This window comes from Pleurodeles waltl, chromosome 3_1, assembly GCF_031143425.1.
Source record: "Pleurodeles waltl isolate 20211129_DDA chromosome 3_1, aPleWal1.hap1.20221129, whole genome shotgun sequence".
Classification (NCBI taxonomy): domain Eukaryota; kingdom Metazoa; phylum Chordata; class Amphibia; order Caudata; family Salamandridae; genus Pleurodeles; species Pleurodeles waltl.
Genome location: NC_090440.1, coordinates 1,647,572,390 through 1,647,598,657, shown reverse-complemented (window position 1 = coordinate 1,647,598,657; position 26,268 = coordinate 1,647,572,390). Strand labels below are relative to the sequence as shown.

Here is a 26,268-nt window from a genome sequence, read left to right as displayed (position 1 = left end):
AGCAGGGAGATTGGCTGGTAGTTTTTGAGTACGCTGGGGTCTGCAGTGACTCAGACAATCAAGCAAGCACAATTAATTGTACTATTTCATAGGTTGCTGTGTAAGAATATCAAACATGGTACATCATAGAGTATACCACTGGACAAAAAATAGAATGCATATTTACTTAAGGAGGGCGGACATTTTGATATCATTAATAAAATCAACAGTACAAGCAGCAGCACAAGCCTCAAACCTAGTGAGGACCAACTTTTGTTAATGCAATCATTTGATCAGACAATACTTGCGAGGAGCAAGAGGTGGACAAGGAGCTTAGAAAGGGAGGTGGCAAGGGCAAGAATGGTAAATGTTTTCCCACCTGCCATCAGCCAGGAGACCACTGTTGAATGTTATCTAACCCGTTGTTGGAGCACAGTGGCCCAGGCTGACCTCATTGTTAAGGATAGGGTGTATCTTGTTACATTTGATACTGTTATCAAATACAGAGGCGACCTCTTTTTTAATTCACTTCCCCCTCTAAGTAGTCCTGCAAGCGCCCTCTAAAGATTCTTTCAATTCTTACACGAGGATCTGGCAAAACTGGTTGCAACACAAAAATTATAATAGCAGGTTTTTGTAAATATCTACAGAAAGAAAGGGAGCTAAGAAAGTATGAAATTAAGACATATCCTAAGAAGAATGGATTAGCAGATGATATGACTCACACAATACAAGTCCAGTCACAATCATAGAAAAGCCTAAAATCAACCATACAAGCTGGGAATGTTGCCACTCCAGTGATTACACGGGCTATGTTTCTGTAACTCTCCTGCAGTCTCCCTACCACAAAAGCCACAAACGAAAAACATTGTAGGACCAGGGCAGACGGTACATCACAGGGCATTAGAGCCCACAATATCGAGATCTCAGGCCGAATAAAGGTAGGCCCTTGCAAAAAAGAGCCAGAGACGCATGCCCTTATTAAATCAGTGCCACCTTTGCAAATATCCACATCTTGAACGTTGATGGTTCCACATAATTTATCTCCAGTGTGAATTAGCAGATGAAACGCAAGACAGACACTGTCTTTATCTAAAGGTATCTAGTTCACGTTGAACTGGTCTTTATTTTGTTTTAATTTAAATGACAATGTATTTTGTTACACAATGTGTTTAAACTTTCACTCCATTGGCTATTTGAAATATTGTGCTTAGTACTTGCTGTATGGAAGGCTAATTGAACCAAAATTGTTAATGCAATTGACTATTTCAAACTCTTCTCATCACTGTTTTTGGTTCAATGAAAATTAATTTGTCCTTAGACATGATGACACTTTCTACTAGTCCAGGAAACAGTGTTTTTACCTGAGCATCCTTCTTGGGAATCCTGTCACACAAAGGATATAATTCCCCATGTCTGGTACAATAAAGCTGTTGAAAGATTCTCAAACAAATGGACATTTCCACCGAGATACTGAGATCTCCCATCAGTCTAGGGCAAATGAGTACCACAAATGTCAGTTCCTGATTGTCATATGTAACTTCTTGGACCCATAAGAGGATACTTGCATACCAAACAAAGGTGTGAGGATTACTGGTCTCTCCATGACAAGGGCAGACTGGAAACCACAAAGAACTCTGTCTGAAATGCTTAACCCAGCCTGCGGTTACAATGGAGTCACGAGCCTTAGTAGAGTGATGGTAGCCCTCCCTGCTTAGAGAACTGTCCCACACCCTATCTAAATAAAAAATGCCAGAGTGGCAAAATGGGCAGTCTGGCCTAAGGCGAACTAAACTGTAAAATGCTTAATTTATTTATAAATTACGAACTATCCGTGAAATGAATCCTATCTATTTGTGATAGAGACTATAGCATACAACATATGTTGAAACAGTACCGTTTGATTGTCGTTGAGGACCCTAAAAAAAGGCATTGCATAATCGAGCTTGGTATTGACTAGGGCCTGGCCACCAACAAATGAGAGTCTTTTGGCAGACAGTAGGGGATTCTGTACAACTGGTGCAGCTTAAGCAAACAATCTTTTTTTGAAGCATGTTTTATTACACATTTTCAAACAATAACATCTCTTCATCAGTACACACCACCTGGCTTGTTACAGGGACACGTGTCAGTACTAGAGTAGAAAAAAAGAAAAGTGAACAGCTGGAACACCAGTATTGTGGGTAAATGTCAGAGCTAGAGGGAGAGGAAGAGAGGAGGGAAAAAAGAAAAGAGTGGAGGTGAGGGGGGGACGAGAGGGGGAACGGTAGACAGGTAGAAATTGAGAGCTTGTTGCCTCTGTAGCAGCTGGACAGGAGTTGCTGCAGGTGTTGTTTCTGCAGCAGGCAGTGGGACAGTAGTTCTGGTCTGTGATGAGGAGGCATCTGCCCCCAGATTTAAAGGCTTCAAGCAAAGTGTCATAATGGTGGAAGATCGGGTACTTCCGAAGCCCCTGCAGTTCCTCTGATTGCAAGGCTGTCGCCTCTGCCATCGCCCACACCTCCATCGAGCAAGCCCAAGTAAGGGAGCAGGGGGGTCCTCGACTTTTGGGCGTGTGTCATTTCTCGCATGGCAAAGAGGAGCGCCAGATCAAGGGAACCTGGCAACTGCCCTGTTGCCCTTACTGCACAGAAACAAGCCGAGGGTCCACACACTCCAGGAACATAGTGATCGGATTCCAGTAGCACAGAAGAGGCAGGCTGTAACAGATGACCAGTAGTCGGTGAATGTGAGGCAGGTCCAAAATATGTGACAGAAGTCTGTGTCCACATGTAAGCAGCGATGGCAGGTGATGTCTGTTGTGGGAGTAAGGTATGCTCTGTGCAGTTTAGGAGATTGAATCGTGCATTTAGAAAGATAGTGGTTGGATAGGCCAGCGTTGCAGCCCATTCAACGCTGTAGCACTCCCAGCCCAAGTCCTTGCCCCACCCTTCATGAAGTGTCAGGATAGGTAAGCAGGTGGGTTCACACATCACTGTGGCAAACCATGTGACTAGCTGGCGTTCCATACCCAGAAGATGTAGATTTTGGATTGATGCATACTTGGTTTTGGCTGAAGTGGCCCCAGTGCAATAATGTTGCATCCATGATTGTATTATAGATGCGGGAGGCTGGTACGGTCGCTCAGGTCTGCAAATGGAAAGAAGGCAGTGTCAGAGAAAAGGTTGCCCAAGGTATGAGTATCCTTTTAATGCCAATGGGCAATACTGACAAGGTCAGGTAGATAAGCCCTGTAGGTGTTCCAAGCAGTGGAAACAGGGGTGCATACGGCACCAAGGCGTTGGTGCGATGCAGACAATAGCGGAAGTAGTACAGTGTGAGATGCATAGGTGGGATCGCAGCAATGACCATAGGATGGAAGAGGTGCAACAGGCGCTCCAACATCCATCAAGGGAGAGGGAACACTAGTGTCACCATGTATAGATTGCATCAAGGAAACCACCATGCTGCGTTGTGGTAGATCCGGATGTTGAGGTAGTGGATCATGTACAGCTGACTTGACCAGCCGCAGTACAGGGTCTGTTGCCCCAGCCAGCAGAGGAAAGAGGCAAGACTTGTCCCAGTGTATTCATAGGCCCGAGTCAGCAGCAAAGGCGGTGAGCAGCCACTCAGTCAGAGGCAGAGGCTCAAAGACGTCTCACATGTAAAGGAGCATGCCACTGGCATAGAGTGATGCCGTCTCCCAGTCGAATACCCCAGTTGCACCCTTGGACCCACAGTTTGTGTGTCGGGGGCTTCATGGCCTGGGGAAACAAAGTGGAGAGAGGAGACAGCCCTGATGAGTGCCCCAAACAATGTGTATGGGCTCGGAGATATACCTGCCAGTGTTGATCCTAGCCAGCAGAGTTTTGTATGCTTGATGAGACCGAGCATATGGGGACACAGACCAAATTTAGTCAAGATAGCAAAAAGATAGCCCCCCTTCAAAGAGTCGAGACCTTCCCCAGATCCAGCACCAGGCAGCCCGATTGGGGCCAGTGACCTGGCGCCTGTACCAGGACCTGGAAGGGATGGCACAGAGTTAGGGTTGGCTATGGCCCAGGACCAAGCCGTTCTGGTCTTTGTAGACCAGCTGCCGGATCACTTGGGCCAGCCTGCTTGCCAGTATTTTTCCAAAAAGATTTTGTTGTCTGTGTTGAGCATTGCTAAGTGTCTGTAGGAACACAGGTTGGTCGGGTCATGGCCTGGTTTAGGGATAGAAACTATCAGTGCCTCCCGGAGGGATAGTGGAAGACTGGAGCTTGAGAGAGCTTTGTTGTACAGGGGTTTGGGGAGTGTGGCATATGTTTTATAGAGCTCCTGGGGTGAGTCTGTAAGGACCCAAAGCAGGGCTCCAGCACTAGGTCAGGAGGAATCCATACCAGGTCCATGTCTGAGAGCAAAGCCTCAACGACTTAGTCAGTGATCCCAAGGCTGACGTGTAAAGGCATTCATAACTTTGGGTGAAGGATGTATGCATTTCAAGCTGCATGTGCAGTGTTGTGGTTTGGGGCAATGCGAGGAACAGGATGGGATGCTGTGGACTGTCTTGCTTAATTTACAAAGCAAACAACCTTTGACTATTTGATTGATGTGAAGGCCTAGGGTCATGTTGGCATCGAAGTTATTGAGAGTGCCTGAGTATTCTGTAGAGATTCCTAGTAGCAAGGGTGTGCGAGTGCAGATAGTGGAGGCTTAAAAAGGAAATTCAAGTCTTATCTCATCACCTCCAATACTTCTTCATTTTAATTGAAGCCATTCACATATATTTAATGAGTGATCTTTCAGATGACATTCAGATGTTATTCAGATATTCTAGCATTCAGAAGTCTCAATGTTTGACGTCACAGATGTGTTTTGTATGATTTCTTTGAAATTGTAACAAAGAGCCCATTGACAACAATGTCTACTAGCCATTGTAATACAGGAGGGTTAAAAAAAAGAACAGAAGTCATCTATTGTTCAATACTTAAGACATTAAGATTCATGTTTGCTACTTTGGTGTAGATCGCTGTTGGAATATTTGAGGCATGTAGGTACATGGTCATTAGAATTATGATGTTGATTTTGACAGATTGACCCCCTTCTCCTGTCTTCTGTTGGTGAGGATGTGTGTCTGTGCATCCAGATATTGTTTTCGATCTCTTTTTGTAATAGCTTCTGTCTTAATCAGACTTTCGTTTAGCCATTATCAGTAATAGGCAGATACATCAAGGCTTGGATTGTAAACATCATCCTCATTCTTCCCCTAAGATAGTTCTTTAAACAGTTCAGAAGAAGTTGAATGGGTGGACTTTCTCTTCTTCAGGTCTGTAATGTGAGTAGCTTGTGTTAAGAGGATTTTCTGAATTGTGTTTCCATCCGCAACAAAGACGATCCAAGCCATGTAGTACTATCTGGCTCCTTCTTGTGGCCGTTTCTAGTATCACCACAAGGCACCTCCTCAATCAATCAATCATTGGATTTATAAAGCACACTACATACCCGTGAGGGTTTCAAGGCGCTGGGGGGTGAGGTATGAGAGGGATCTGCCGCCGGAGGTATTTCTTCGGATGCGGGGGACGACGGCGAGGGCGAGGTTAGAGGAGCGGAGCTGACGGGTGGGGGTGTAGAAGTGGAGTCTGTTGTTTAGGTAGGCTGGTCCGGTGTCATGGAACGCTTTGTGAGCGTGGGTAAGAAGCTAGAAAGTGATCCTTTTGTCCACGGGGAGCCAGTGAAGGTTTCTCAGGTGGTGGGAGATGTGGCTGTGGCGGGGTACGTTGAGGATCAGTTGGGCGGAGGCGTTTTGGATGCGTTGGAGGCGTAGTAGGTCTTTCGCTGGGATGCCTGTGTAGAGTGCGTTGCCGTAGTCCCGCCTGCTGCTGAGGAGGGCCTGTGTCACTGTTCTTCTTGTTTCTGTCGGGATCCACTTGTAGATTGTGCGGAGTGTGTTGTAGCAGGAGGAGGAAACTGCATTGACCTGTTTAGACAAGGTGAGGGAGGAGTCGAGGATGAAGCCCAGGTTGCGAGCGTGGTCGGTCGGTGGGGTTTCTAGTGCGGTGGGCCACCAGGAGTCGACCCAGGCGGAGGGGGTGGATCCGAGGATGAGGACCTCCGTCTTGTCCGAGTTTAGTTTCAGACGGCTGATTCTCATCCATTCACCGATGGATTTCATCCCCTCGTGGAGGTTGGTTTTGGCGGTGCGCGGGTCTTTGGTGAGTGAGAGGATGAGCTGGGTGTCGTCGGCGTAGGTGAGAATGATGAGGTTGTGTTGTCGGGCCACTTGTGCGAGGGGGGCCATGTAGATGTTGAACAGCGTCGGGCTGAGGGATGAGCCTTGGGGGACGCCGCTGATGATGTCGGTGGCTTCGGAGCGGAAGGGGAGGAGGCGGAATCTCTGAGTTCTGCCGGAGAGGAATGAGACAATCCAGTCGAGGGCTTTTCCTTGAATTCCGGTTTCGTGGAGGTGTGATTCCAGGGTGCGGTGGCAGACTGTGTCGAAGGCGGCAGATAGGTCCAGGAGGATGAGGGCTGATGTTTTGCCGTTGTCCATTTGGAGTCTGATGTCGTCTGTGGCGGCGAGAAGGGAGGTTTTGGTGCTGTGGTTTCGTCTGAAGCCGGACTGGGAGGGGTCTAGGATGCAGTTGTCTTCGAGGTGGCTGGTTAGTTGTGGGTTGACGATTTTTTCAATCACCTTTGCTGGAAAGGGGAGCAGGGAGATGGGTTGGCAGTTTTTGAGGTCGTTGGGGTCTGCTTTGGGTTTCTTGAGGAGGGCGCAGATTTCGGCGTGTTTCCATTTTTCAGGGAATGTCGCTGTTTCAAAGGAGATGTTGATGACCTTCCATAGTTGGGAGGCGATGGTGGCGTCGGCTTTGTTGTATACGTGGTGTGGGCAGGGGTCTGACGGAGATCCTGAGTGGATAGAGTTCATGGTCTTGCGTGTCTCTGTGTCACTCACGTTGGTCCAGGAGGTCAGGTGGTTTGCACAGGTGGAGTGTTCGGGGTGGGGCCTGGCGTGGGAGTGGCGTCAAAACTGTCGTGGATGTCGATGATCTTCTGGTGGAAGAAGCTGGACAATGCGTTGCAGGGTTCTTGGGATGGAGGGATGTTGTTGACGTTGGCGCTGGGGTTGGAGAGTTCTTTCACGATGCTGAAGAGCTCTTTGCTGTCGTGTGCATTGTTGTCCAGGCGGTCTTTGAAGTGGGATCGTTTGGCTTGTCTGATGAGTTGGTGGTGCTTGCGGGTGGCGTCCTTGTGGGCTGTGAGCATGTCAGGTGTGCGTTTGAGGAGCCATTCCTTTTTTAGCTTCCGGCAGTCGCGTTTGGAATTTAGCAGCTCGTTGGTGAACCAGGTGGCTTTTCTTCTGGCTTGGTTGTCGGTGGGTTTTTTGAGTGGCGCGAGGGTGTTGGCGCAGTCGTTGATCCACTGGGTGAGGTTGTTGGCGGCAGTGTCTGGGTCGGTGGAGTCGGGGGTGGATTCTGGACGAGGGCGTTGGTAAGCTGGTCTTCTGTAACTTTGTTCCAGCATCGGCAGGGTGGTTTTTGGGTGCGATGGTGCTCGGTATGTTTTTTGTAGGTGAAGTGGATGCAGTGGTGGTCGGTCCAGTGGAGTACGGTGGTATGGTTGAAGGTGATGTGGGCGCTTGAGGAGAAGATGTGATCAAGCGTGTGGCCGGCGATGTGGGTTCGTGTGTTGACGAGTTGTCTGAGGCCGTGGTTGGTGAGGTTGTCGATCAGAGTAGTGGAGCTGGTGTCGTTGTTCTCCAGGTGGAAATTTAGGTCTCCGAGGAGGATGTAATCCGTTGATGTGGGTGCGTGGGTGCTGGTGAGGTCGGCGAGGGATTCGCTGAATGGTGCTCATGGTCCGGGGGGGTCTGTAGATGAGCGTTCCTCTGAGAGTGGTGATGGGGTCAGTGTGGATGCAGAAGTGTAGGTGTTCGGCGGTCTTGAGGGAGTCGTCGGTGTGGGTGTCGACTTTCGATTTGTGGGCGATGGCTATGCCTCCTCCGATTCCGTTGTTGCGGTCCCTACGGATGATCTTGTAGCCGTCCGGGATGGCTATTGCGATGTAGGGCGCTGAGGAGTCGTTCCACCAGGTTTCAGTCAGGAAGGCTATGTCTGGGGCGGTGGAGTTGAGCAGGTCCCAGAGCTCGATGGCGTGCGTGCGTGCGGAGCGGGTGTTGAGGAGTATGCAGTGGAGGTGGTTTATTCCGGTCTTTGTAGGATTCCTTGTTTTGTCGCAGGTGAATTTGCAGGCGAGGCAGGCGAAGGGTCCGTGGGTGGTCCTTGGTGAGGACTTGGAGCATGCTGTGGTGTGGCTGGGGTTGAGGGTGTTGAGTTGGTCGGCCGTGTAGCGGCGTCTGGAGGCGCAGGGGTCTCGCGGACCGGGGGGGTGGCGCTGGGCACGGTCCAGGCACGGACGGATGCAGACGGGCTTGCCTTTGGCGCGCCAATGGTGCGGCCACGCTGTGGCTGCCATAAGAGGAGGGGAGGGTGGGAGTGGCAGCTGGAAGGTGGGAGGGATCGTCCAATGAGAGGGCTGGGGGGTGGGGCCGAAGGGGACGCAGCGGCGGGGAAAAGGAAGCAAAAACGGTGAGAGAACGAGGGGGGAGGCAGGAGGGGCCGCAGGGGACGCAGCGGTGAGGAAAAGGAAGCGAAAACGGTGAGAGAACGAGGGGGAGGTGGGAGGGGCCACAGGGGATGCAGTGGCGGGAAGAAAAGAGGGAAGCAAGAGAACGGCAAAAGGTGGTGGTGGCGCGGTGGAGAAAAGCGGGGAGCGACCTACCTGCAAGCAGGGTCAAAGCTTGCTCCCTGCTATTGCGCCGCGGCTGCCATAAGAGGAGGGGAGGGTGGGAGTGGTAGCTGGGAGGTGGGAGGGATCGTCCAATGAGAGGGCTGGGGGGTGGGGCCACAGGGACGGAGCGGCGGGGAAAAGGAAGCGAAAACAGTGAGGGAACAAGGGGGAGGTGGGAGGGGCCGCAGGGGACGCAGCGGTGGGAAGAAAAGAGGGAAGCAAGAGAACGGCAAAAGGTGGTGGTGGCATGGTGGGGAAAAGCGGGGAGCGACCTACCTGCAAGCAGGGTCAAAGGTTGCTCCTCCAATTGTCTTCATGCACTACAGGTCCTGTTTGAAAAGGTGTTCGACAGTTAACTGTCTTGAGTGTCTACAGTGAAATCCTTTCTTTAGACCTGTGCAGCGCTTGGCATTGACTAGTGGAGTTGCACATTTACAAAAAAGAAGCACGTCTGCTCCATTTACAATTTCTTATTGACACTTTCGAAAGAGTGCAGTTGAAAATGTTAGCCTACTTCAAGTTTTTCTGGTTATATAACTGTACATAATGGATTTTCAGGAACCCAGAGCAATAAGCTCAGATTGAGAGGGCACTTCCTTGAATGATGTTCACTTTAAATATCCACTCTAAATATAAGAAAAACAGTGATTCGTTAGGCGGATCACCTAGCACTACCCTCACTTTAAAGGCCCCTGCATCAGGGACCAGCATGGCATGTTGTGTACGACATGAGAGAAAACGTATCATGACCATGCATTAAACCTTCACTTACCTCCAGAAAGGCCATGGCAACTTCATCCTCTTGTAATAAATCTCCATACAAAGCGGCCCACTGCAAAACCAGGCGGATTACCCGCCTTTTGTTGTTAAGGGCGTAATCCATTTTCTCCTGCTCTGTACCTTGAGACGGCTGGGCATGATAAGTGCCAGGGTGTTAAGGAAAGGTTATTTCTTGCTGAAAATGTAAATAATAAATATAATCTCTAATTTGCATGTATTTCACGCTACTTGTATGTCACCATTGCTCAACTCAACGATATTCATTTTATCCAATCAATCCGGCTGCTTGGATGGCTGATGATTCAAATCCAAGACATGGTACTTCCACATGGATTTCTGTAACAGACATATTGACATACAGTGCTGCCTTACAAGCAGCACACACAAACACAGTGGAGCACAGCGTTCACAAATGTGATTGGATAAAATAAATAAATTAAATTTAAAAAATCACTTCAACGTTGAAGGAACATTTTCTTTAGACATGTTAGAAAAGTGCATGTTGCTGGCAAAAAATAAGTGTCCCTTTCTTGGTTAGTTTGACATTCTCCTATTCATGTAAACATATAAAGCAGATTTTCTGGCTTTTAGTCTTTAAACGGAGAGTGTTTATTAACAAACAGAACACACATTGTATAGAAATTGAGGGAGAGACTATGCTGGTATTCCTCCAAAATCTGAGATCATTTAAGCTTGAACTTAAAACATGATTATTCATATGAATTTCTGGAAGGGTGAACATAATTGCCTTTTTTGTTACATAAACAGTATAAATGACTGTTAGAAATGGGGTTTTTGGTTGGCAGTCAGGTTACCCTCTGTCCAAGCAAAAGCCCTCACTCTAGTCAGGGTAAGTCACACACTATCCAAGATTATCCTGTGCCCACCCTCTGGTAGCTTGGCACGAGCAGTCAGGCTTAACTTAGAAGGCAATGTGTAAAGTATTTGTGCAATAAGTCATACAATACCACCATATAACCCCACAAAAATACACCACACAGTGTTTAGAAAAATATATAATATTTATCAGGATAATTGTAGAACTATCACAGGAAAGTGATATAAAGTGTCTTAAGTCTTTAGAATGCAATACAGTGTCTTTCAAGCACAAAGTACCTGGTTTCTGGTGGAAAATCTCCTCAGAGGGCCACAGGAAAAGGGATGCGTGGAAAAAGGGTGTGTGCGTCGATTTCTCCTCAGCACACAAAGACTTGCGTCGTTCTTTTCCACGCGGGGAAGTCGGGCGTCGTTTTCCGGCGCGCAGACAGTCTCTTTTTGTGGATCGCGGGGATTACCAGATGTCCCGGGTCTGTGCGTGGATTCTCCTGCTTGTTTTCCGGCTGCGCGTCGTTCTGCGGGGCTGCGCGTCGAAGTTTCGATCTCACAGTAGGCGTCGCGTCGATTTCTCCTTGGAAGTCGGGCGGCGTTGTCCTTGCGAGGCCGTGCGTCGAAAGTTTGGTCTCACGGCAGGCGTCGCGTCGATTTCTCCTTGGAAGTCGGGCGGCGTGGTCCTTGCGAGGCCGTGCGTCAAAGTTTCGCACTCACGGTAGGCGTCGCGTCGATTTCTCCTGGAAAGTCGGGCGGCTTTGTCCTTGCGAGGTTGTGCGTCGAAGTCTCGATCGTCCCGAGGGCGTCGCGTCGATCAGCGTCGGTGTGCGGCGTTTTTCTCACCGCGAAACAAGCTGTGCGTCGAAATTTTCGGCGCACGGAGTGTCCAAGTGAAAGGAAGAAGTCTTTTTGGTCCTGAGACTTCAAGGAACAGGAGGCAAGCTCTATCCAAGCCCTTGGAGAGCACTTTCACAGCCAGACAAGAGTTCAGCAAGGCAGCAGGGCAACAGCAAGACAGCAGTCCTTTGTAGAAAGCAGACAGGTGAGTCCTTTGAGCAGCCAGGCAGTTCTTCTTGGCAGGATGTAGTTTCTGGTTCCGGTTTCTTCTCCAGCAAGTGTTTGATGAGGTAGGGCAGAGGCCCTGTTTTATACCCAAATGTGCCTTTGAAGTGGGGGAGACTTCAAAGAGTGGCTAAGAAGTGCACCAGGTCCCCTTTCAGTTCAATCCTGTCTGCCAGGGTCCCAGTAGGGGGTGTGGCAGTCCTTTGTGTGAGGGTAGGCCCTCCACCCTCCCAGCCCAGGAAGACCCATTCAAAATGCAGATGTATGCAAGTGAGGCTGAGTACCCTGTGTTTGGGGTGTGTCTGAGTGAATGCACAAGGAGCTGTCAACTAAACCTAGTCAGACGTGGATTGTAAGGCACAGAAGGATTTAAGTGCAAAGAAATGCTCACTTTCTAAAAGTGGCATTTCTAGAATAGTAATATTAAATCCGACTTCACCAGTCAGTAGGATTTTGTATTACCATTCTGGCCATACTAAATATGACCTCCCTGCTCTTTTCAGATCAGCAGCTGCCACTTCAATAGTGTATGAGGGCAGCCCCAATGTTAGCCTATGAAGGGAGCAGGTCTCACAGCAGTGCAAAAACGAATTGAGGGTTTTTTACACTACCAGGACATATAACTACACAGGTACATGTCCTGCCTTTTACCTACACAGCACCCTGCTCTAGGGGATACCCAGGGCACACATTAAGGTTGACTTATATGTAGAAAAAGGGGAGCTCTATGCTTGGCAGGTACTTTTAAATGCCAAGTCGAGGTGGCAGTGAAACTGCCCACACAGGCCTAGCAATGGTAGGCCTGAGACAAGGAAAAGGGGCTACTTAAGTGGGTGGCACAATCCGTGCTGCAGGTCCACTAGTAGCATTTAATCTATAGGCCCTAGGCACCTGGAGTGCACATTACTGGGGACTTATAAGTAGATTAAATAGTTCAATCAGGTATGATCCAAAGTTACCATGTTTACAGAGAGAGAGCATATGCACTTTAGCACTGGTTAGCAGTGGTAAAGTGCGCAGAGTCTAAAAACCAGCAAAAACAGTATCCACAAAGTGGAGGGAGGCAGGCAAAAAGTTAGGGGTGACTACCCTAAGGCTGTCAGGTCTAACATGTGTCCCCCCCAGCTGAAAGTGGGGAGAGCTACCCGACCTCTTGGGAGCTCTCATCGCTAAGGCGGAAGTACCTGGAGAGACCATCAGCATTGGCGTGGTCAACCCCTGGGCGATGTTCCACCGTAAAGTCCATCCCCTGTAGGGAAATGGACCACCTCAAGAGTTTTGGATTCTCACCCCTCATCTGCATGAGCCATCTGAGGGGCCTGTGGTCTGTCTGAACTAGGAAGTGAGTCCCAAACAGGTAGGGTCTCAGCTTCTTCAGTGCCCAGACCACAGCAAAAGCTTCTCTTTCAATAGCACTCCACCTCTGTTCCCGTGGTAATAGTCTTCTGCTAATAAAGACTACCGGTTGATCTCTGCCCTCCTCATTTAGCTGTGCTAGAACTGCCCCTATGCCATGCTCTGAAGCGTCTGTCTGCACGATAAATTCCTGGGAGTAGTCAGGGGCCTTGAGCACGGGGGCCGTGCACATGGCTTCCTTCAGGGCGTCAAAGGCTTTCTGACAAGCCTCTGTCCAATTCACCAACCTAGGTTGCTTCTTGGAAGTGAGTTCTGTCAAGGGTGTTGCAATGGTACCATAGCCCTTGACAAATCGGCGGTAGTATCCTGTGAGGCCTAGAAAGGCTCTCACCTCCGTCTGTGTTCGGGGTGGTTGCCAGGCCTTGATAGTTTCAATCTTGGCCTGGAGTGGCTGCACCTTGCCACCACCCACTAGGTGTCCTAAGTACACCACGGAACCCTGCCCAATCTGGCACTTACTGGCCTTGATGGTCAGGCCTGCCTGTTGCAGGGCCTGAAGCACCTCCTTGAGGTGAAGCAGGTGTTCCTCCCAGCTGGAACTGTAGACAGCTATGTCATCCAGGTAGGCTGCACAGAAGGCATCCTTGCCAGCTAGGACCCCGTTAACCAACCGTTGGAAGGTAGCGGGGGCATTTTTCAACCCAAACGGCATCACCCGGAACTGGTAATGGCCATCCGGGGTTGAAAATGCGGATCTTTCCTTGGCCCCCTCAGTTAGGCCGATCTGCCAGTACCCTGAAGTAAGATCAAACGTACTCAGGAACTTGGCAGCGCCTAGCCTGTCCACGAGCTCATCAGCTCGGGGGATGGGGTGAGCATCAGTCCGTGTGACTGAGTTGAGACCCCGGTAGTCCACACAGAACCGGAGTTCTGGCTTCGCACCTGGGGCAGTAGCCTTAGGGACCAATACCACTGGGCTGGCCCAGGGACTACTGGATTTCTCAATGACCCCTAGAGTCAACATCTTGGAGACCTCCTCCTTGATGCTGGCCTTCACCTTATCCGACAACCTGTAAATTTTGTTTTTCACAGGGAGACTGTCACCGGTGTCAATATCATGAACACAGAGGTGGGTCAGCCCAGGAGTAAGGGAGAATAGGGGGGAGAACTGCTCCAACAGCTCATAACAGTCTCCTTTCTGATTTAGAGTCAGGGAGTCAGACAGAATGACCCCACTTACTGACCCATCACCTTCTTGTGCAGAGAGGAGGTCGGGGAGAGGTTCACTCTCCTCTTCCGTTCCTTCATCTGTGACCAGAAGCATGTTGATCTCCGACCTCTCACAATGAGCTTTTAGTCGGTTCACATGGAGCACCCTTAGGGGATTCCTAGGGGTTTTGAGGTCCACTAGGTAAGTGGCCTCCCCTTTCCGCTCCTTTATTTCAAATGGGCCAGACCAGCGGTCCTGGAGAGCTCTGGGCTCTACTGGCTCCATTACCCACACTTTGTCTCCAGGTTGAAACTCTACCAGGGTGGCCTTCTGGTCATACCATTGTTTCATCACCTCTTGACTGGCCTCAAGGTTATCTTGGGCTTCTTTCCAGAAGCGGGTCATCTGGTTGCGGAGGGCCAACATATAGCTGACCACATCCTGAGGGGGTGTCTTTGGAGCTTTCTCCAATCCCTCCTGGACAATGCTTAAGGGTCCCCTGACAGGGTACCCATAGAGAAGTTCAAAGGGACTGAACCCTACCCCTCTCTGGGGGACCTCTCTGTAAGCAAAGAGAAGGCATGGTAAGAGGACGTCCCACTTACGCCTCATGGCCTCAGGAAGGCCACCAATCATGCCTTTCAGGGTCTTGTTGAATCTCTCCACAAGACCGTTCGTCTGGGGGTGATAGGGTGTGGTGAACTTGTAGGTTACCCCACACGCATCCCACAGAGACTTCATGTATGCAGACATGAAGTTAGTGCCTCTGTCAGACACTATTTCCTTGGGGAATCCCACACGGGTAAATATCCCCATCAGGGTTCTGGCCACCACCGGTGCAGTTACTGTCCTTAGAGGGATTGCCTCTGGGTAACGGGTGGCATGGTCCACCAAAACCAGGATGAACCTGTTGCCTAAGGCAGTTTTGGGGTCCAAGGGACCAACAATGTCGATGCCCACCCTTTCAAAGGGGGTGCCAACGACAGGAAGTGGAATCAGGGGGGTTTTAATCCTTTTTCCTGCTTTACCACTAGCCTGGCAGGTAGGACAGGATCTGCAGAATTTGTCTGAGTGTGTCCTTATTTTGGGCCAAAAAAAGTGGGTGACAAGCCTGTTAAAGGTCTTGCCCTGCCCCAAATGTCCTGCCAGGGGAATGTCGTGAGCCAGACCCAGTAGGAAGGTTCGGTAACATTGGGGGACCACCAGCATACGTGCTGCCCCAAAGCCCGGAACCTTAGGCTCACTGTAGAGGAGATCATTCTCCCAATATAGGTGGTGATCGCCAGAGGCGTCGCCGGCTGCCTGGTTTGAGGCTTGTTTCCTCAAACCTTCTAGAGTGGGACATTCTTTCTGCGCCTTGCAGAATTCCTCCCTGGTGGGTCCACCCTCAACTTGCCAGCCAGCAAGCTCAGGTAAGTCACCTAGGGCGGCGATGTCTTCCCCAGTTGGCTCGGAAGCCTCCTCCTCAGGAGCCCCGTCAGCCACTGTGGGAACAGCGGGGGCCGGTTTCCCGCACCCCTGGTCCCTCCTCCTGGCAGCTCTCTGGGCCATCGTTCCAGGCTCCAGATGCCCTTGACTTCCCTCTCGGTCAGCCATGGACCGTGTGGTCATGCAGACCCACTCAGGTAACCCTAACATCTCCAGGTGAGACCTGAGCTCCACTTCTTTCCAGGCAGTGTGCTCAAGGTCATTGCCTAACAGACAATCTACAGGCATGGCAGGACTCACAGCTACTTTCAGAGTACCAGAGACCCCCCCCCACTCAAAGGGAACCAGAGCCACCGGTAGGTGACTCTCGCGATTGTCAGCGACTCTGACCTGGTGGAATGCATTAGGTACTATCTGCTCTGCTGACACCAGCTGACTCTTGATAGTAGTCATACTGGCTCCTGTGTCACGCAGAGCCTCCACCCTCTGCCCATCAATGGTGACCCACTGCCGGTACTTGGAAGTATTTCTGGGCATGTGGGCCTTGGGCACCATTTCTCCTTCTCCCAGGGACACTAGGGAAATCTCTACCTGCTCCCCAAAGCTAGTTGGGTCCATCTCCCCCCCGAGTGCTACACTAGTCAACCCAGGTGCCTGTCCGGTAGTGGACGGTGCCCTCTTGGGGCACTGTGGATCGCCTTTGTAGTGACCATATTGGTAACACTCCATGCATTTGGGGCTAGATTTTCCTGACCTGTCAAATGTCCCTGGCTTTTTCCCAAATTTGGAAAAGGAAGGGTTGCCACCCCCTCCCTGGGAATTCTTTTGGGGGCCTTTAGAGAGTTCCTTATCTGTAAGTTTATCTCCCCCCTCTTTCTTCTGTTGGGAACCCTGACCACCTTTGTGGGAGTCCCCCCCAGGTACCTTTTTGGACACTCTGGTGCTAACCCAGAGGTCCGCCTCCTCAGCAAGCTTCCTGGGATCAGTCAGCTTACTATCCACTAGGTGCTGGCGCAAATCTGTATAAGTAACATTAAGCATATGCTCTCTCAGGATCAAGTCATATAAACCTTTATAATCTGCTACTTTGTTGCCCCGCACCCATCCATTCAGTGCCTTACTAGAGAAATCAAAGAAATCTACCCATGTTTGTGTGGTTTGTTTGGTGCTGTCCCTGAACCTCTGACGGTATCCCTCAGGGGTCAGCCCAAACTTGGCAAGTAAAGTGGCTTTCTGGAGTGGGTATGTGTTTTGATCCGGTGGATCCAATGTGAGAAGTGTGTCCCTCCCCAATGGCGGCACATAACCCCACATAGCTACCCCCCATTGCCCTTCAGGAACCTCATGAGCCCTTAGTGCAACTTCATAAGCAGCTAACCATTTATCTATGTCATCTCCCACCACAAAACTGGGCACCACATTTTTGGGTATACGAACCTTCTTTTCTCCAGCAGGTCCTGTCTGTATGCTGCCACCATTATTGCTGGATTCAGACTGTCTTGCCTTGATCTCCAGCTCCTTGAGACTCAGTTCATGAGCTAACAATAGTTTCTTTTCAGCCAAAGCTCTTTCAGCTTCCACTTGTTTGGCTGCTCTTTCAGCTTCTGCTTGTTTGGCTGCCCTTTCAGCTTCTGCTTGAATCTGTTTGGCTGTCCTTTCAGCTTCAATCTGTTTGGCTGCTCTTTCAGCCTCAGCTTGTTTGGCTTCTCTTTCTGCCCTCCTCTCCTCCTGTTGTGCCTCAATTTTCAGTTTTGCCATTTGCAATTGGAACTCCCTTTCCTCTCTCCTTTCCTCTGCGGTCAGGCTTTGCATGGAGACACTGCTCCCTGGTCTGGAAGGGTGCACAATTGCAGTGGTAACACCATCCATAGATAGTGAAAATCCTTCTGAGGGGCCATTTTCTGGCTCCTCTTCCTCCTCATCCTCTAAATGGGCTTCTGCCCAGGCCCTCAGCGCCACTTGAAAGTCCTCCTTTCTGGAGGCCCCTTGGGTGGGTACCCTTAATGCCCTGCAGAATCCTCTTAGTTGTTTGACCGTGTATGTATCCAACTGGACTAGGTCAAAGTCCCCTGTCTGAGACCCAGTCAGAGACATGTTGAGTGAGGATTTAGTTTTTGAAAATTGTCAGGAAAAAACGGATTTTCAAAAAGAGATAAAAACCAAGTTGACCTTCAACTGTGGGTAGGTAGTGAAATACTTAGCTACTGTATGTCACTGCACAAATACAAGTCCTATCCTCACCGCTGATCACCAATGTTAGAAATGGGGTTTTTGGTTGGCAGTCAGGTTACCCTCTGTCCAAGCAAAAGCCCTCACTCTAGTCAGGGTAAGTCACACACTATCCAAGATTATCCTGTGCCCACCCTCTGGTAGCTTGGCACGAGCAGTCAGGCTTAACTTAGAAGGCAATGTGTAAAGTATTTGTGCAATAAGTCATACAATACCACCATATAACCCCACAAAAATACACCACACAGTGTTTAGAAAAATATATAATATTTATCAGGATAATTGTAGAACTATCACAGGAAAGTGATATAAAGTGTCTTAAGTCTTTAGAATGCAATACAGTGTCTTTCAAGCACAAAGTACCTGGTTTCTGGTGGAAAATCTCCTCAGAGGGCCACAGGAAAAGGGATGCGTGGAAAAAGGGTGTGTGCGTCGATTTCTCCTCAGCACACAAAGACTTGCGTCGTTCTTTTCCACGCGGGGAAGTCGGGCGTCGTTTTCCGGCGCGCAGACAGTCTCTTTTTGTGGATCGCGGGGATTACCAGATGTCCCGGGTCTGTGCGTGGATTCTCCTGCTTGTTTTCCGGCTGCGCGTCGTTCTGCGGGGCTGCGCGTCGAAGTTTCGATCTCACGGTAGGCGTCGCGTCGATTTCTCCTTGGAAGTCGGGCGGCGTTGTCCTTGCGAGGCCGTGCGTCGAAAGTTTGGTCTCACGGCAGGCGTCGCGTCGATTTCTCCTTGGAAGTCGGGCGGCGTGGTCCTTGCGAGGCCGTGCGTCAAAGTTTCGCACTCACGGTAGGCGTCGCGTCGATTTCTCCTGGAAAGTCGGGCGGCTTTGTCCTTGCGAGGTTGTGCGTCGAAGTCTCGATCGTCCCGAGGGCGTCGCGTCGATCAGCGTCGGTGTGCGGCGTTTTTCTCGCCGCGAAACAAGCTGTGCGTCGAAATTTTCAGCGCACGGAGTGTCCAAGTGAAAGGAAGAAGTCTTTTTGGTCCTGAGACTTCAAGGAACAGGAGGCAAGCTCTATCCAAGCCCTTGGAGAGCACTTTCACAGCCAGACAAGAGTTCAGCAAGGCAGCAGGGCAACAGCAAGACAGCAGTCCTTTGTAGAAAGCAGACAGGTGAGTCCTTTAAGCAGCCAGGCAGTTCTTCTTGGCAGGATGTAGTTTCTGGTTCCGGTTTCTTCTCCAGCAAGTGTCTGATGAGGTAGGGCAGAGGCCCTGTTTTATACCCAAATGTGCCTTTGAAGTGGGGGAGACTTCAAAGAGTGGCTAAGAAGTGCACCAGGTCCCCTTTCAGTTCAATCCTGTCTGCCAGGGTCCCAGTAGGGGGTGTGGCAGTCCTTTGTGTGAGGGTAGGCCCTCCACCCTCCCAGCCCAGGAAGACCCATTCAAAATGCAGATGTATGCAAGTGAGGCTGAGTACCCTGTGTTTGGGGTGTGTCTGAGTGAATGCACAAGGAGCTGTCAACTAAACCTAGTCAGACGTGGATTGTAAGGCACAGAAGGATTTAAGTGCAAAGAAATGCTCACTTTCTAAAAGTGGCATTTCTAGAATAGTAATATTAAATCCGACTTCACCAGTCAGTAGGATTTTGTATTACCATTCTGGCCATACTAAATATGACCTCCCTGCTCTTTTCAGATCAGCAGCTGCCACTTCAATAGTGTATGAGGGCAGCCCCAATGTTAGCCTATGAAGGGAGCAGGTCTCACAGCAGTGCAAAAACGAATTGAGGGTTTTTTACACTACCAGGACATATAACTACACAGGTACATGTCCTGCCTTTTACCTACACAGCACCCTGCTCTAGGGGATACCCAGGGCACACATTAAGGGTGACTTATATGTAGAAAAAGGGGAGCTCTATGCTTGGCAGGTACTTTTAAATGCCAAGTCGAGGTGGCAGTGAAACTGCCCACACAGGCCTAGCAATGGTAGGCCTGAGACAAGGAAAAGGGGCTACTTAAGTGGGTGGCACAATCCGTGCTGCAGGTCCACTAGTAGCATTTAATCTATAGGCCCTAGGCACCTGGAGTGCACATTACTGGGGACTTATAAGTAGATTAAATAGTTCAATCAGGTATGATCCAAAGTTACCATGTTTACAGAGAGAGAGCATATGCACTTTAGCACTGGTTAGCAGTGGTAAAGTGCGCAGAGTCTAAAAACCAGCAAAAACAGTATCCACAAAGTGGAGGGAGGCAGGCAAAAAAGTTAGGGGTGACTACCCTAAGGCTGTCAGGTCTAACAATGACGCAACTGATTAAAAATCGAAGTTTAAGTTCAGAGCGCCGCCGACCCTCTCCTGTATGAATACTGATTATGCTTAGTCGGTTTCAGTTCGAGGATTTCTCATTTTTTCATCCATATATGTTTTCAGTGTATTTTGTCACGTTTGAACTGGGTTTTACTGTAGTTGTCCATTATGATTTTTTATTCTGACGAAGTTTTTATATAGTTAATGCAGAAATAACTCTCAAGGGCAGTCTGTGGCCTGTCTGATAGGTGTTTGGTTGACTAGGCTGTGTATGATGGCGTTACAGAGCCGGGACAGCCTTTGTTTTTCAAAGTATGTGTGAAGTGTGGGGTGGATAGGGCCCAGGATGAAAAGTAGCTGGCGATCAGGTATGTTAGGTTTTTGCCTTTTCCGTCTTCTTTTTCCTTCCAAGCTGTGTACTTCAATCTGGCTAAGACCACTTCATGCAGGAAAAAGAAATGGGTTGCCCCTGAAAAAGGGCCTGATATACATTTTGGGAACACACCTGGGATAATGGCGCTCCAACAAAGGGGTTAAACAACTTTAGATTTTGCAAATGCTTAGGTGGGAGACAGAACCTTTACAGCATTCACCTCTGTAAATTTCATCACACCTAATAGTACTGTTTTTAAAATGTGTTACATATACAGTGATTGACTACTTAAAAAATAGAAAAAACATTGATTTTGAAAGGTTGTGGGAAAAACTTTAAGGATTTTGAATTAAGTTCACTTCCTTGGAGGACAGTCAATTAAGGCAGCCCGGAGCTTTTTGGATGTAGTGCTTTCATAGTATCATATAGTGTGATTCTGGAAAGATTGAAAACTCGCACCTGGAAAGCAAAAGTTTTGATTGATGCTATTTTACGTTGTTGAAGGTAAGGTAAGAGCTTTTGGAGCAAACACCTTTTACCAATGTATTATGAATGAAAAAGTGTTTCTGGAGGTGGTAATGTGTGACAAAAATGTATGAGCATATTTGTTGTGTGGCATTATGTTGTGGTAGTGAGGCGCTCTCGTGTTTTTTGTACTGTTGTATTTTTTGCTCCATTATGGCAATACGATGTTTTTGTGTTATACTTTGGTTGTTGTATTGCACTTTAATTAGTCTGTTTTGTTGAGTCCTGGTAAATTATGTTATGCTGTTTTGTATATGTTATTGTGTTGTATTGTTTAATTTAAATATGTCCACAGATGCTGCTACATTTCCAGCCACAATCAGTTTATTCCTTTAAATTTCCCATGATAAACAAAAAGTTAGTTGTTCCAGCTCTTCAGCTATTTAGTAAACCAGTGAGCACAAAACTGGTACAGAGACCATGAAATTAGAAATTGCACTTCTTGTTTTATGTCATATGCCTCCTCCGAGTTGGAACAACTTAAATGGTAAAGCACAGGCGAGTATAAGTAGATCTCTTGATAATCTGTTCCTGACTAATTTGATCTGGTACTTGTCTTTTTTTAGCACAGTGCTAATTTGACTGACACTTATTATAGCCTTATAGCCCACTGCCAAAGATTATACCAGTTGTGAAATGCCCTGAACCAGAGATAGGGCCAGAGCCGCAGGCGATGCCCTATAATGAGGAAAGGGCCTTTTAAAGCCGGTATAGCCCGAGGCAGAAGGACATGAAAGCTTTTAGAACATTCCACCCATTGAGAGCAGAATATTCTAAATTAAATAGGGAGAAACAGAAATAAATTGGAATGTTGGAGCAGAAGGCTCATACCAGCCATTATCAGTCCTGAGTCACTTGATTGTCCTCAATGGAGCTCCCACAATTTCAATGATTCAATAATTAGTTATGAGCCAACAATGTTTCTAAAGGTTTTTGGTGGAGTCCGCTAAAGCTGGCCACAAGCCTTCATTTGCCAAAGCACGTTTAGTAACGCCTGATGACATTACAGTTTTTTAACCATCCAAAGCCACGTAGTTGAAAAGCATTGGAGGATGGATGCTGTGGAATGGCTCAGTATCTATTCACGCTTGATCAAGAGGCAATATGGCTCACTGGTAAGCTACACGCACACATGGGTGTCATACGCACAACACTATAACTTAAGTTAATTTTATTCAGTTGATGTTGGCTCTGTGGTCTCAAACATGTGACGACAAGCATTTAAAAAACATTTAGGAATTTCCCATTCATAAGAGGATGTGGGGGATATGCAATCTTCAAATTAAACTTGCAAAGCGGGAGTCCTCAGGAAGGATTCCAGCCATTACTAAGAGAATACTTCATTGCTAAACTGATCAGATAAACTATGGCATTGGATAAAATGGTCTATAGTGTCACAAGCAATTGGCACATCAGAGCATGAGGCTTGTTCAATGTTCCTGGCCTTGTGCAAGAAGGATGGCCAGCAGAACAGACTCTGTTCTGTTTAAGTGGTGGAAACCAGATTGGTCTAGCAGGTTGTGTCATTCTATTCTATGTATGCATGTAATTGCTAGCAAGGAACTGGAACAACTAACACATGTAATATGACTACTTATATAGCAACAACTTTATTGTCCTTAGGCTGCTTGAAAAATAGGTACTGAAAGTTAAGGGATCCTGATTCACCAATCTTTGAAGGATTACACGTTGAACCAGCAGGGCCTAGTTTGGATAATGAAGCCTATATTTCTGTGGATGGAAGCTCAGGATACTGAGCGATCTAGCCTCTACTTCTAAGCTGTCCTCTGGATGCAGGGAAATTCTGATGATTGATAATATTACGGGGCCTAGATGAAGCTGCTTGACAAAAGTGCAATATGATTATAGTTGAGTAAAGCTTGGGTAGACACACAAGCAATGGATGTATTGTTGATTTGCACAAAAAGGGTAAATTTCACGAGTGTACCTGGGAATGGCCAACAATGGAGGACATCTGAAGCCCAAGACAGTTTGACTGATGTTGGTGACAGAAACGTGTTTGAGTTTGCATTCTAGGATGGAATGGTCAATTTGTATGCATGCTAATGGTGTCAAGCTACCATGAAAGTTCGCAGAAGATACTTCATTTTGCTAATTAGGAATGTCTGGAAGGAGTCAAACTGAATCGTTTGCAGATGGTTAGTATAACATAACCAGATGCAAAATGTGTTTGAGTTTGTGCTCATGTGTAGAGGGGAAGTGACTTTGAACCTTGGGCTGAATTTCGACTTTGTTGCACAACAAAAGGTGGTTTAGAAATGGTTCCTTCGGTTTTCTAAAGGTAGAGATGAGATGAAAATTGATGGAATGGAATGCTCCCCACACGACCTCTCAATGGTTCAGAAGTGTTGGTTCAAACATTTTCACCTTTACTTTTTCACTGTTTCAAAGAGTCTCCCTAAGTGGTAGAGGTAGGCTCGGATATGAATCTCAAGCACTCTCTTCACTGGGCTCAAGCTTCACCTCCTCTGTGAGACCCAAGCCATCTGTGGTGGATTATGTTCCCAAGCAGGGGCAGTGTGGCCTCACAGTGTGAGCTGGATTGCTCTCTCTGGGCCAGACCAAAACCGATGTTTATACGGTTGATTCTATTCTGCAATTGCACAAATGAACATTTCCACCCACCCATTATTTGTTGTGTCACAGTTGGTTTGGATGACCGTGCAACCTAATTTAGTGATGTGTTTAAAAAATGTTAAAAAGCTCACCAGTGCTACAGTTTGTGAAGTACTGATACTTGTTTCTGGAGACAACATTGAGTTTGCTCACAAATGAACCTCTGGGTGAGCATGATATTTTACATATCCTTTTAAAGGTCCTGAAATCTTTTAGGAGGCAAAATATTGGTAAACCATTTGATTAGTTGACCTAACAGTAATGAATGTGAGGTTTTGTAGTTTGGAATCAGGTGAGGAAATAAAAGGTATATCGGAGAGAATACCTTAAATGAATGTGTGCAAGATTATTTCCATTGGGAACCAACCAGTATCTATGATGCATTTTTGGAATATATTTTGAAGAAGTTAAGTCTGTCCTATTTAATATTTCTTAATGAGAGACATTGATTAGAATTGGGCGGGGGTCATTGATTTTACCATTCTGGTCCATGGAGTTGTGGCATGTGAAGGGTCATTGATCATGAAATCAGATGAATGATTCAGCCAAGACAGAATCAGTGTAGCACTAGGTGCTTGGGCCTCCACTCAAAAGGCTACTGAACAAGGTGGTCAGAGGAGTCCATACCTTGAAAAGCACAGATACATAACCTCAGCCTTTAAAAAACTGCATTGGATTTCAGGAGAGCAAATCATACATTTCAAGACACTTATCATGCCACAGAAGCTCTTCAGTGCAGGGCCTCGAACCACTGGGAATAACGGCTAATTTTTTAAAAGGGGTACAAATGAATACCCTTGGAACTATGGTTCTCAATAGTCTGAGTGATACGGCTGAACTGTTCCATCAAGTTTGGTGCACAAACCAAACTTAAGTAACCAGGCGGATGCATGAGGCACTATTTAAATTGGTTAAATAAATAGAGACTGCATCCTATTTTCTTGTTCAGAAATTTCTAGAGATTTAATGGGCACTGGGTACAAATGGAGGAAATGGCCCCATTGTTCTTCACATACAGAATGGCAGTAAGGTCAGTGCTCTACTATGTATAGGAACCCCCTATGACCATTGGACAGAAACTGGCATTAATAAAAGACAAAAACTCAAACAATCTTTTTTATGTTTTGTGCATCTTGGCTGTCGTTTTTACTGAAAATATCCAAGTAATTTGCTGTTCTCCATTCCGCCAAATCTCACTCACTCAATCACTTGAATGGCACACCTTTTATGGGAAGGTCTGCTGTGCTGCTGGTGTACAAATGTGGAATGGTGTGCATTCAGTGCTTCATTTGTGACAGTTGTTGCTGGAGGGGGCCACTGAACTCATTTTTGAGGACCGGCACACATTTTTCTGCATCAGACATTTATCAGGAGCAAGAGAGGGAAAAACAAACAAAGTGTAAAGTTGGAGGAAGAGAAAGACGAAATAAACATCATAAGGGAGAAAGCAGGAACCTACTAGAGAGATATAAAGGGGTAAGAAGCAATGATAGTGCATTAACGTGGCATGAGGTAGATTCAAGACTACACAGCCTTGCTGCTGGGCGCACCAACATTAAAACTGCACCAGACGCAGGCTTCTGATCAGAGCTTTGGGCACCAGCACTCATTCTTTTACAAATTAAACACTGGATGCATTTTTATGTGTGTACTGTAAAGTATTTTCCTGGGGATTTGTTATTGCACCCTTGAGAGGGCTACACCATATTCTGTGCTTTTCTACCTCCCACAAAGGTGCAGGATGGACTTTTCCACAAATGTGGTTTATGATTATGGCAATTTAATCAGTGAGATTGGCCGAAATGCCAAACATCAAATTGTTCGCAGAACATTTGAGCCATTTCATGTGTTTTCAATGTGGCCAAAACACATGAAATGCACAACATGCTTTGTTCATTGTATGTGTTTAGTTTGGTGTGGGCGGGGGGTTTGCCATAGTGAATCAAGAAGCTGAATGGAGCCAGTTCACTCATACTTAATTGTCAAGTAGATTCCAGTATACGCGCACAACCAAAATTTGCTATATTTATCATTTTGAATAAATAATAAAAGTGAGAAATAAACATTCAGTGAGAGCATCCACAGTGGACAATTAACGTCCAAAGAATGTGAGTGAGCCATTCTGCTCTGCACCTTCATTACTCAGATCCCCCATTTGCGAATACTTTGATGTAAGCTCGTGGATATACTCCTGTACGTTTCCCAGCTCTCAGAGCTTGCCCACTAGATTCTTGCCATCTTGCCTAAAAGAAGGACCCTGGATTTTAAATATTTATTAATACATTGATATTTGGCTGGTGTACTTTCGATGGTTCAGAGGAATCTATTTTGGTAGTTATCAACGGTGGCTGCCACAAATCTCAAGGGGAGGGGTAAGGGGGGGGGGGGAGAAGGAGAGGAACTTATCTCTTTCCATTGCCGCTGCCGCCACCTGCCGCCGCAGTCCTCTTCTGATGTCCCAGCATTCATTGCTGGGACACCATCACAGGCTCCCCAGCAATCCTGGTGCTGCTTCTTACATGCTATACATAGCATGAAAGGAGCATCACGGTTGGTCTGAGCGGCAGACACAAGCCTTGGGTCAGTGCAGTTTCTCCAGCCCAGCTGTGTATGCAGCCGGGTTAGAGAAACCTAAGTGCGCATGTGTGCTTGGCCGGCCTCAGACGGCCGACCTACCACACGTGCACTTATTGCACTCTCCCCTCTTCCCAACTCCCACATCCCACAGCCCAGCCCTGCACCTCCCCCTCACTGCTGTCCCAGAAGCACAAAAATAAAACAATAGAAAACTATTGTTTTATTTTTCTGCTTCTGGCACAGCCAATGGGGTGACGCTCCTTCACAACAGCAAAGG

The 26,268-nt window shown here is 47.7% G+C and overlaps 1 protein-coding gene across 4 annotated transcripts in view; it reads right to left on the bottom strand.

Annotated features, from left to right (window-relative positions):
* Positions 1-26,268, bottom strand: part of RAPGEF4 (Rap guanine nucleotide exchange factor 4) — a 942,686-nt gene that overhangs the window by 188,883 nt on the left and 727,535 nt on the right. For all 4 annotated transcript variants that reach the window (XM_069225351.1, XM_069225352.1, XM_069225353.1 and 1 more), the window contains one exon: positions 9,503-9,653. In XM_069225351.1, the coding sequence (XP_069081452.1) occupies positions 9,503-9,653 (151 nt within the window). The remainder of the gene's footprint in view (positions 1-9,502; positions 9,654-26,268) is intronic.